At 43.7% G+C, this 12,492-nt stretch overlaps 1 protein-coding gene across 1 annotated transcript in view; it reads right to left on the reverse strand.

Annotated features, from left to right (window-relative positions):
* Positions 1 to 12,492, reverse strand: part of CACNA1A (calcium voltage-gated channel subunit alpha1 A) — a 251,744-nt gene that overhangs the window by 22,109 nt on the left and 217,143 nt on the right. The window contains 2 exon segments of the mRNA XM_020995037.2: positions 9,573 to 9,678; positions 12,357 to 12,453. Coding sequence (XP_020850696.1) covers positions 9,573 to 9,678; positions 12,357 to 12,453 — 203 coding nt within the window.

A 12,492-nucleotide genomic window follows, 5' to 3' on the forward strand; every position in this document is an offset into this window, starting at 1 on the left:
TGCCTAGAGTCACACAGGTGGTTTGTGATCAGATGTATTACTTTACCTTTATGTCTATTAAATTTCATTTAAATAGATTTGACCCATTATCTTCATAGCCTATCTAGATCTTTTTGGAACTTGACCTTGCCTTCCAACATATTAGCTCTCACTTCCAACTTGGTGCCAGATGCAAATTTTTAAAACATACCATCTATGTATGCCTTTAAGAAATCAGCCCCAGAGGGATGAGTGATGTTCAAGTAATATTCTGAAGTCACAGAGAAGCAATTCCAATGAGGAATAAAATGTGTGTTCTTAAGAGACCAATGTAGATGCACAGGGAACTCACAAACCAACTTAGCTGTTTTTTTGATTTTGGTTTTTTTTTTAAGCACAGAAGATGAAAGCAAAGCCAGGTAACAGAGAGTGAACATGAGAATGTAGCATGGTCCTATAAAAATGTCTGGAATGCTAAACCTCAGAATGAGCTGAGGCTGGAAAGGGAACCTAAGGCTAATAAAAAGGTACTTTTTAGGTATTTTGGGAGAAAAAAGGAGCAAAGAAGGTATAGGACATTTGCTGGAGGAGAATGAGATAATAATAACTGACCACAGGGAGAAGGCAGCAACTGCTCATTCATATTTTGTTTGTTTTCTTTGCAAAGAAGAGATGACCTTTACACTGGAAATGACAAAATGAAAATGATTAAGAAGGAGTCAGTACCTAAGAGAGGAGCTAGTAAAGGTGCCTCGCTTGCTCCCTGATGAATTCAAAGCACTTCACCCAGATGAACTACAAGCACGGGTCCTGAAAGAACTGGCAGCTGTGATACTAATATTCGAGCAAACATGGAAAATGAAAGTGGTACCTTAAGATCGGGGAAGGGTGAATGTTGTCCTGATTTTCAAAAAGCAGGATGAAAACAGAGCCTGTAAACTATAGGTCAGTGAGCTTGACTTGGATTCTTGGGAAAAATCTAGAATGGATCACTAAAGAGGTGATTGGTGAGCCTAGATAGGAAAGTAGTGATAGGGAAGAGAATGGAGCCACCATTGCTTCATTAAGCATAGGTCATGCCAGACTAATCTCATTTCCATTTTTTTGACAGGATTACTAAACCAGTAGATGAAGGGAATTCTGTAGACATGATTTACCTTTTTTGCTACGGTATCTCCACCTTATGGAAAAGATGAAAAGATATGAACCATGATGCTGATATAATCAGATGGATTCTGAATAGGATAGGTTGCCAGACTCAAAGAGTGCTTGTTAATGGTTTGACATCAACATGAAAGTCTCCAGAGATCTACGTTTGGCTATGTGCTCTTTAATATTTTTGTGAATGATTTGGACAAAGGCATAGATATACTCATCACATTTTCAAATAACACGAAGCTGGGAGGAATAGCCAACACACCATGAAGGAAAGGCTATAACTCAGGCTGTTCACTAGGAGGACTAATACTAAAACTGAAGCTTAAATATTTTGGCCACATAATGAGATAGAGTCAGTTCCAAAAGGACCTTGAAAGGGCAGAACATTGGGCAGAATTTAATAAGATGAAATTCAGTAGGGGTAAATGAAAAGTCTTACATTGGGCACAAAAAAATTACACTATGATATGAGAAGTGTGGTTAAAAAGCAGTTGTTTTGAAAAGGATCTGGAAATTTTAGGACTATAAGCTCAAGATAGTCAGCAGGGTGATGTAGCAGACCCCCCCCAAAAAAAAGCTAATTCAGTCTTAGGCTCAATTAAGAGGGGCATAAATTCCAGGAATATGGAGGTGAAAATCCTCTTGTATTCTGTCTTCCCCAGGCCTCATTTGTAGTACTGTGTTGAATTCAGAGCACAGATTGTTTAAGAAAGACATTGATAAACTGGAGAATGTTCAACAAGTATAGTGAAGGGCCTTAAGTGCATGTCATATGAGAATCATTTGAAGGAACTGGGAGTTTTTAGTCTGGTGAGAAGAAAACTCAGGGGTAACATTAGTTCTCTTTAAGTATTTGAAGAGTCTGTCTTATGGAGAAAGGATGAGACTTCTTCTGTTTGACTGCAGAGGGCCCAACCAGGAGCAAAGGGAAGAAGTTGCAAGAAGGCTAGCTTAGGCCTGTATGTCAGGAAAACTTGCTAACTATTAGAGCTTTCCAAAGTGAAATGGGGTTGCCTTGAGAGGCAGTGAATTATCCTTCCTTAGAGATCTTGAAAATTTAGCAGATGTGCTATGGTATCAGCTACTATTGCTATTTTAGGCTACTAAGAAAAGCAATTCAATATGGTGTCCCCCAAAACTAATGCTTCTTCCTCCTGGAAATTACACCCTAAGTGAGCTCTTGGCCCCTGTGCCTGTTGTACCTCCTTTGAGCACAAATTCCTACTTATGGCTCTGTCTGCCTTGAGCAGTCAACATTTGGAGTGCTGTGTTCAGTTAGGCACGTTGATAAACTGGAGAGCATTCAGAGAAGGCAGACAAGATGATGGGGAACCTCAGGATCATATCACATGGGAGGATCAGTTGAATGTACTCGAGATGTTTAACTCAGAGAAGACTTGGCACTGTCTTCAGAGATGTGAAGTGCTGTCATGAGGAAGAGGGACTAGATTTGTTTTGCTTGGCACTAAAGGAGAGAACTCAGAGCAACGGGAAGAATAGACAGAAAAGCAAGTTTATGCAATATGCAAAACAGCTTCCTAATAATTAGAGCAATCTAGAAATGGGATTGACTGGCTCTGGAGGTAGGGGTGTCTGGGCAGCCACTTATTGAAAATAATAATAATAGCTGGTCTCATTTAGCATTTTGAGATTTGTGAAGCACTGTATAAACATGATCTCATTTGATAATTACGATGACTCTATGAGGTAGGCACAGGTATTACAATCCCCATTTTGTAGATAAAGAAAGAGGCTCAGAGAGGTTGTGACTGACCTATGGTCACACACCTACTAAGTATAGTTGAGATTCAAACCCAGGTCCCTACTGTCCCCAACTCCAGCATTCTCTCTATTGTACCATGTTGTGTCTATATTGCTGTAGAGGGCATTCTTGGTCAGGTATAGGTTGAACTAGCCGGTGGCCTCTGAGATTGTTGTTGTAGTCCAGTCATTCAGTCATGTCTGACTCTTCATGACCCATGGACCATAGCACACCAGGCCTTTCTGTCCTCCACTATCTCCTGAGGTTTATCCATGCTCATGTTCATTGCTTTCATGACACCATTTACCCCTCTCATCCTCTGCCATCCCCTTTTCCTTTTGCCTTCAATCTTTCCCAACGTCAGGGTCTTTTCCAGTGAGTCCTGTCTTCTCATTATGTAGCCAAAGTATTCAAGCTTCAGTTTTAGTATTAGTCCTTCTAGTGAATCGCTTGAATTAATTTCTTTAAGTATTGACTATTTTGATCTCCTCACTGTCCAAGGGACTCTCAGAAGTCTTCAGCACCACAGTTCAAAAGTGTTAGTTTTCCTTACAGTCCAATTTTCACAGCATACATTGCTAGTGGAAAAACCACAGCTTTGACTATACAGACCTTTGTTGGCAAAATGCTATCTCTGCTTTTTAGTATACTGCCCAATTTTGCCCTACCTTTCCTTCCAAGGCACAAGCGTTTTTTAATTTCATGGATACAGTTGCCATCTGCAGTGATCTTTGAGTCCAAGGATATAAAATCTGACACTGCTTCTATTTCTTCTTCTTCTATTTTCCAGGAAATGATGGGATCAATGCCCAAGATTTTATAGGGTGTTTTTATGTTAAGCTTCAGGCTAGCTTTTGCACTCTCCTCTTTCACCTTCATCAATTCTTCTTCATTTTCTGCCATTAGAGTGGCATCATCAGCATATCTGAGATTGTTGATATTTCTCCTGTCAACCTTAATTTTGGCTTTTGATTTGTCCAGCCTGGCATTTCACATGATGTATTCTGCATAAAAGTTAAATAAATAATGTGACAATATGCAGCCTTGCTCTACCCCTTTTCCAATCTTAAATCAATCAGTTGTTCCATGTTTGCTTCTAACTGTTGCTTCTTGACCCACATACAGGTTCCTGAGGAGACAAGGAAGATGATCTGGTACTCCCTTCTCTTTGAAAACTTGCCACATTTTGTTGTGATCCACACAGTTAAAGGCTTTAGTGTAGTCTGTGAAGCAGAGTAGATGTTTTTCTGAAACTCCCTTACTTTCTCCATAATCCAGCAAATGTTGGCAATTTGGTCTCTAGTTCCTTTGCCTCTTAAAAAACCAGCCAGTTCTTCTGGTAATTCTTGGTTTGTACATTGCTGAAGCCTAGCTTTCAGAATCTTAAGTATAACCTTGCTGGCATGTGAAATGATCATAATTGTTTGGTAATTTGAACATTCCTTAGCATTGCCCTTCTTTAGGATTGGGATATAAACTGATCTTTTCCAATTCAGTGGCCACTGTTGAATTTTCCAAATTTGCTGGCATATTGAGTGCATCACTTTAATAACATCATCTTTTAGGGTTTAAAGCAGCTCAGCTGGAATTCTGTCACCTCCACTAGCCTTATTGTTAGCAATGCTTCCTAAGGCCCACTTGATTTCATTCTCCAGGATGTCTGGCTCTAGGTCAGTAACTACACCATAGTGATTATCATTTATGTTAAGATTTTTCTTATATAGTTCTTCTGTATATTCTTGCCACCTCTTCCTAATCTCTTCTACTTCTGTTGAGTCCCTACCATTTTTGTCTCTTATCATGCCCATTTTTGCATGAAATGTTCCTTTGATATCTTTCATTTTCTTGAAGAGATCTTGTCTTTCCCATTTCTATTGTTTTCTTCTATTTTTTTGCATTACTCAATTAAGAAAACCTTATCTCTCCTTGCTAGTCTCTGGAATTCTCCATTCAGTTAGGTACATCTTTCCCTTTCTCCTTTACTTTTTGCTATCCTTCTTTCCTTAGCTATTTGTAAAGCCTCATTGGAAAGCCACTTTGACTTCTTGCTCTTCTTTTTTTTGGAATGTTTTTTGTTGCTGCCTCCTGTACAATATTGTGAACTTCTGTCCATAGTTCTTTAAGCCCTCTATCTACCACATCTAATGACTTAAATCTATTCATCACTTATATTCATAAAGGATGTTATTTAGGTCATGCCTATATGGTCTGATGGTTTTCCTTACTTCAATTTAAATCTGAATTTTTAAATAAGAAGCTCATGGTCTGAGCCATAGCTCCAGATCTTGTTTTAACTGACTGAATAGATCTTCCCCACCTTTGACTGTAAAGTATATAATTAATCTGATTTCAATATTGGCCATCTGATGATGTCCATGTGCCTTTTGGGTTATTGAAAAAGAGCATCTGCTATTATCTTCACAAAACCCTCCTAGTCCCTGCCCTGCTTAATTTTGTACTCCAAGGCCAAACTCGTCTGTTATTTCAATTATCTTTTGATTTTCTACTTTAGCATTCTAATCCACTATGGTGAATATGACATCTTTCTTTTAGTGTTATTTCTAGAAGATGTTGTAAGTCTTCACAGAACTGATTAACTTTGGCCTCTTTGGCATCAGTGGTTGGAGCATAGACTTGTATTATTCTGATATTGAATGGTTTGCCTTAGATTCAGATATAATTCTGTCATTTTTGAGATTATGCCTCAGTATTGCTTTCTCACTCTTTTATTGACTATGAGGGCTACTCCATTTCTTCTAAGAGATTCTTGCTCACAGTAATATATGTAGTGATTGTCTGAATTAAATTCACCTATCCCCATCCATCGAAGTTCACTGATACCTAAGATGTTGAGGTTTAATCTTTCCACCTCCTGTTTGACCACATCCAGCTTACCTTGGTTCATAGATCGTACATTCCAGGTTTCTATGCACTATTGACCTTTACAGCATTGGGCTTTCCTTTCACCACCAGACACATCCGCAGCTGAGCTTCTTTTCAGCTTTGGCCCAGCCCCTTCACTGGTACTGAAGCTACCTGTACTTGTCCTCCACTCTTCCCCAGTAGTGTGTCAGATGCCTTCCAACCTGAGGGGCTCATCTTCTGATGCCATATCTATTATCATTTTAATACTATCCATGGGGTTTTCTTGGCAAAGACACTGGAGGGGTCTGCCATTTTCTTTTCCAGTGGATCCCCTTTGTCAGAAGTCCCTACTATGAGCTGTCCATCTTGGATAACCCAGCATGGCATAGCTCATGGTTTCGTTGAACTACTCAAGCTCTTCCACCACAGCAAATCAGTGGTCCAGGAGTGGGGCTCCCAAGATATCCTCTGACTTTGGAGACTCAGGAAGCTGCTCTTTCAAAGTTCTACTTTCTTATTCTCCTTCCACATTCTCCCCTCCTTCCAGCCCCCATTGTCTTTCACTTTGTTCCCCAGCCTGGACCTTATGGCCAGTTCCATTAGTGACATTCCACTGTACCTGCCTTGCCAGTTCCCAATTCTGAGGAACATCTTCTGGTTGTGTTTTTTCTACTCCTAAGCTGCTCAAAAGTTGCAAGACAGTTGCTTGGGTTCACTAGATTCATGTTCTCTAGTAGTAGCTAGACTGTCCTTTTATTTATCTTTGGTCAAATTTTTGTCTCATCCCCTATGATAGTTGCCCTCACCTTTTTCCTTTCTTCAGCTTCCAAACTTGATTCCTTTCCAGCCAACCTGGACTCTTAATTTTTTAGTATGGAGGCTGACTTGAGTTCTCTATAATTCCATCTTCCCTCACTCTCCCAAATCTCTCTGTATCATCATGCATCTTCTCCTCTTTCTCCTGAGCCCCCATGGATAAGAGGAACTTCATCTTTGCCAAGATAAAGTCCTCTACCACCTTCTTTGGCTGTTGCTTCCACCTTCTGTTTCCTTCAGAGGCAGCTTAGGTGGGTGCAGTGGATCATACAATGAACCTGGAGTCAGGAAGACCTGAGTTCAAATCCTGCCTCTGGCCTTGTACTAGTTGTGTGACCCATGGCAAGTCATAACTCTTGCCTTAGTTTCCACATCCGTAAAATGAAGATAATAACAGCACCTACCTCCGAGGTTTATTGTGAGGATAAAATGAGATATCTGTGCTACATAAATTCTAGTTAGTATTATTCAAAGTCTTGCTCTGCCAATTGTCATCTTTCTCTCTGATATTTTTCAGCCTCTCCTTCTTTACTGTCTCCTTCTTCTCCATCCACACCACGCTCAACTCTCCCCAATCCTAAAAAACAAATAACCCAATCCGATCTTTTCCTCTATTCTGCCACTTCTGTGAGCTAACCCTTCTAACTTCTCTTCCCTTTCACCACCAGACCTCTCAAGAGTCATCTCTACTTCCTTCACCACCTGCTTGTTAATCCTGGCTTCTATCCTTACTGCCCTTGCCACACCATTCTCCCCAAGATGCCCAAAAGCTTCTTCATTGCCAAACCAGTTCTCATTCTCTGTAGCAACTAACACTGTTGTCCCCCTCACCCTGCCACCCCCAGCCCACTCACCCACTCCCGCCACTCCTTACACTTCTTTCCTGCCTGGGATTCTATTATTCTGTCCTGTCCTGGGCTCCTCCAACCTCTCTGAGCTACCTTTGACTTCTAAGTCACAGCTCTGATTAGACCTATCTTGCTCAGCACCGTTTAGCAGCTCCTCAAGGTTCACAAAATAAAGCCTAAACTCAAGGTGTGACACCATCTAGTCCAGTCTATATTTCTATGTATATGTCAGGCATATCTGAAAGAGTGTTGAGCTAGGAGTCAAGGCCTCTAGGTCTGAATCCAGGCTTGGATGCTTACTAGCTGTGTGACCATGGGCAAGTCACTACACCTCTGTCTTCCTCAGTTTCCTCATCTGTAAAGTGAGGATTATCATCTTTGCACTACCTACCTCATGACATTATTTATTGTGAAAAAAAGTGCTCTGTAAATTTTCAGACACCAGATCAATGGGATTTCTTACTCCATCCAGGAAGGATATTCCCCAAACATACTTTGTACCTGTTAAGATTCAAGTCATCCATCAAGAACTCATCCCAGTGCCTCCTTCAAGCTTATCTGACCATACGAGCTGGATCCTCTGGCTCTTTGTTCAGACTCCTATAGCATGGCCTTTGTGGCTTTCCTAGGGCACTTACCACTCACTGCTTTGCATTAGCAGTATATGGACACTTGCTTTATTCTCCAATTAGACTGTGAGCTCCTGGATAGCAAGAGTCCCCTCTTACCCATCTCTGTGTTATGTCTTCAGCACAGGAGGTGTACAGTAAATATGTGGTGAGTGAAGATGAAAAGTATAAGCAGTGTGATCTTTTAAAGAAATACTGCCCTCCTCTGACAAGCATACTCAGGCCTTCCAGAACCTGGAACACCTTTTTCTTAACCATACTGTGCCCCTGAGCTGTCCCAAAAGTCACTTAACCTTTATCTGTCTATAAACTGGGGATAATAATGGCACCTGCCTTAAAAGGTTGTTTTGAGGGTCAAATAAGCTTAGCAGAATGCTTGGTACATAGAAGGCATTATATAAATGTTAGCTGTTATTATTATTGTCCTAACATACTTAAAAGCATTTCTCATAGGTTAAGGATTATCCACTACAATCTTGTTTTTACTTAAGCCTTTATCTTCCAGTCAGCTAACACGTTTCTTCCTGTAGCTAACCTCTGCGCATTAGTGCTTGGGATGTGCTTTCTCATAAGCAGTGGGGATATATTGATTGCACTAAGTTATCTATACTCTCTTTCCAGGCTGTTGGCTAATCACTTTGGGCATATGGACATACATACCTTTGCCAGATGGATGGATGCCCGGGGTTATGGGTTATGGGTGCAGTGTATGGCCATGGAAGAGGATGAGGCAAACAGGTGCCACCCAGCTGGACATGCACAAGCAGCTCTGGGATCCAAACAGGTGAGTTACCCAGCTAACTCTGGCTTCAGACCAAGTCTTGCATAAATGATCACAACCATCTACCTCAGTGGGCTCAAGGGGAAAATCTTCACTGAAGTGACTGGACTTAATCATATGGCACTCCAAAGACGACAGACATTTTCTCTAAAGGCAGGGATCCCAGAGTGTTGGCTCAGTAGATTTTCCCTCCAAGGAGAGTATGAAAGAGTCCAGCAAAGGTCTTGCTATGTATCCTGCAGAGTCAGGGGCAGTACATGGGTCTCTGGGGTCCAACTGCTTGTCCCTAACTTCTTCATTATCTCCACTATTGCTTAGAAGATGTTCCTGGAGAGGTCCCTAAAGACACTTGATTGAATGCTCTCTTTTCTAGGAGTTTGGGGTGTTTGGGGCCCTGATATAAGTCTTCCTGTCTCTCTTCCTTCTCCTGTCCAACCCATTTATCCACAGCTATCCTCCTGGGGAAGCTGTTTTTCAGGTAGTCAATGGAATCTTTGGGTAGAGACACTCTGTCCTGCCAGAACATGGACTAGGATCTATTCTTCTATTCGGTCTGGCATGGGAAGAGCAACACCTATGAGCCCTTTATGTGGGCCCAGTCAGGACGGCCTTTCTCGGCCCATTAGGTCTCCGAGGAGCCATTAAACATCTCCCCACAAGCTCTTCTGCCTTTCAGAGGACCAAGGCCCTGGCTCAGCATTGATGCCTCCCATCTCTTTCACCCTCTCTTTTACCTTTGGCAATTTTAATGTCTAGGGCTGTCCGGATCAGTGCCATGAGAGTAGAGTTGAAATGAACCGTGTTGTCATCTGCAACAGGCAAATCCATCCTCAGAAGTCTCTGCAGAGAGTTGACATGGAGCCTGTCAGCCCAGTGCCCCTCTCATGGTGCCCCATGTTCTCAGCCCCCTCCAGAATGCATTTCAAAAACCAAAGAGCAGCAGGAAGAACTCTGCGGTTGGCCAGGTGTCTGGAGGTTACCCACAGTCCCCATTTCTTTGGGTGAAGGGAGACCCAGGCAGTGGCCAGCTCCTGGGCTCCTATCTTCTGTCTAAGAGGAGAGATCTCTCCTTTGTGGTGGTCTGCTTGAGCCTTAATGCCTTCTGCATCCTCTGCATGAGGTAGGGAATGCCTTCTGTCTGTAATCATCCTCATGAATCCAGCACCTGTGCCCTGCAATCCTTGGACCCACCCTACACCATTACCCTCAGATCTTCCTATGCCCTGGCCCAACAGAGTTCTCCCTGGATGGCTCTATTCAGATCAAACTCCAAAGAAAAAGAGAACATGTCTGGAAGCTTCACAGACCCATTTCTGGGGAGTACATGCAGGCAGCATAGGCAGAGGCAGAAGCACAGAGCACATGGGCCAAGGGATGGGTAGGAATACCCTCCAGCTTGGGCCAGACTGTGTAAGATCAGACCAGACCATCACACGCTACATTCACCCTGAGAAGATGCTCAGTGCGCATGCGGGTGGGCAGGCAAGTGGTTGGTTATACAGGCCACTGGCCCTAGGGAGGAGGGAGGTGGAGCCATGCAGGACATGCAACGTGGAACACCAAGCACCACATAGCAGCCACGGACAAGGCGTCACAGACAGGAAAGCATCCACATGGAATCTCGAGACTCATTCATAGCTCCCATAGAGATCAGTATTCAGTGACAGGTCCAGATTTCGGCTCAGTGCAATGGTGGGGGGGTGGGAGTAGGGGTGGGGTCTGCTCCCTAGGTCCCAGGTAAGGGCAGTATTCCAAGGTGCTAGGTGGTGTGGGCAGGAAGGATGGCCAGGTCAGGCTGTAAGTGGCATGGAGATGGTGTTGGGGTGTGAGGCCCACTGGGGATTGAGACATCGAGCCCACTGTCCTTAGTGGAGCAGTTAGCAAGAAACAGGAAGATGAGGAATTAGGGATGGGAAATCCAGAGACATGAACCCAGCCAGGAAGGAGAGGGAGAGTCACAGAGACTATGAGGAAGAGAGAGACAGACAAAGAGAAGAATGCAAGAGTGGGAGGCTTAAAGAGTAGGAGGGAGAGATGCAGAGGTAGAGGCAAAGATAGACATGCATGTGTTCACGGACCAGGAGAAGTAGAGAAAGACCAAGAGAGGGGAGTGAGATGAGACACAAAGGGAATGATGTAAAGTGGCAAACATCTCCAACGCGCAAAGGCAGATGGCATTGGCTGCCATGCAGCGGCGTGGGAGCGACATGGAAGAAGACAAAGTCAGGGTGAAACAGGACCCAGAGAGAAGGAAGTATGAATGAGGAGGGCAAGGGAGAGAAGCTATGAGACAGGCTAGAACTGCATTGACAGAGAAAGGGGTGGAAGGGACACTGTGAAGGGGAGGGAAGGGAAGAAACCGAGGTTAGGATTATCAGGGTTGTTTGTCAGGGGGGCGATTGTCTTTCTTTTTTCTAAAGTTCCAGAATCTTAGATAGTTACTGTGGCTCATCTGAAAAATCTGTCCTTGGAGAGATGGGAATCCCAGGGTCATGCAGGGCCCAGAGAGGAGGTTTGCTTGAAGTTTGCAGGGTGGGGAGGTTAGGGGGATGGGCTTTAGTTCAGAAACCCAGCTGAAACTTCAGAAAGGTCCTACCTCAATGGCTGCCTGGAACTTCCCCCGAGCCCCTGCTGCAGGCTCTCTCTGGCTGGGGGAACTCTTTTCTCCCTTCAGCATGCACAGGGCCACTTCATGCACATATCCTTTACCCCTGCCCCACCCTGGGCCCTTCCTGGGAGATGCAGCATGCATATCCACAGTGTCAGGGAGCCAGCCTGTCCTGGGACCCCAGCTTCAGCTTGCTCATCTACTCTGGAACAACAAAGAAGCACATTCCAATGTTGGGGGCCGGGCATCCAGGGGGCTCTGTAAAGCCATCCCTGGGCATCGGGGTGGATGTGTGTGTGGGGATAGGAGAGTGGGAAAGAGGGCTCAGATGATGATGGGAAATCTCCCTTCTTCCCTTAGCTAAGCATGGCTCCAGAGGACTGGAGACCTTCTTGGGGACCTTTCTGGGGTGAGCCAAGATAGTCCTGTCCTGTTCAATATTTCCATTTTGCCACAGGTTTTCTATGCCCTTCCCCACTTCCCAGGCCAGGGCTGAGGGCTGTGCAGCATGTACCGTATGTATGTATGTATGTATGTGTGTGTGTGTGTGTGTGTGTGTGTGTGTGTGTACATGTGTGAAATGGTGGGGTGGTGATACTTGCTTTTGGAAGTTGAGTTTGCTTCAGGACAGTGATTGAGGGTCTGAGGGACTTGGGCTGATTCTCTAGGGGCCCCTCCCACCCCATGCTACTGGCCATAATGGAGTCTCTGAAACGCAACACACTAACCAAAGAGGATGGACACAACTGTATTGGTTAAAGAAGATCATGACGATGATAATTATTTTGCTCGAGGAAAAAAAAAAAAGGAAGTATCAATAGAAAAAGAGATCTGGTAGGTTGTCTTTGTCAGCATTTAAAAAAAGAAAAGTGACCTTTTTTTCCTCTGGTGGGTGTCAGATTTAGTCTACCTTATAAGCAACTCGGGCTGGACACTTCTTCCCCAAACCCAGGGGCGGAGACATGTGTCTGAGCATCTCATACATGTCCGGGTAAGCCATGCGGCCCCTGGCAGCACCAAAACAACAAAACCAGAACCGAAAACAA

This window comes from Phascolarctos cinereus, unplaced genomic scaffold (assembly GCF_003287225.1).
Source record: "Phascolarctos cinereus isolate Bilbo 61053 unplaced genomic scaffold, phaCin_HiC Scaffold_4;HRSCAF=312, whole genome shotgun sequence".
NCBI classification, from domain to species: domain Eukaryota; kingdom Metazoa; phylum Chordata; class Mammalia; order Diprotodontia; family Phascolarctidae; genus Phascolarctos; species Phascolarctos cinereus.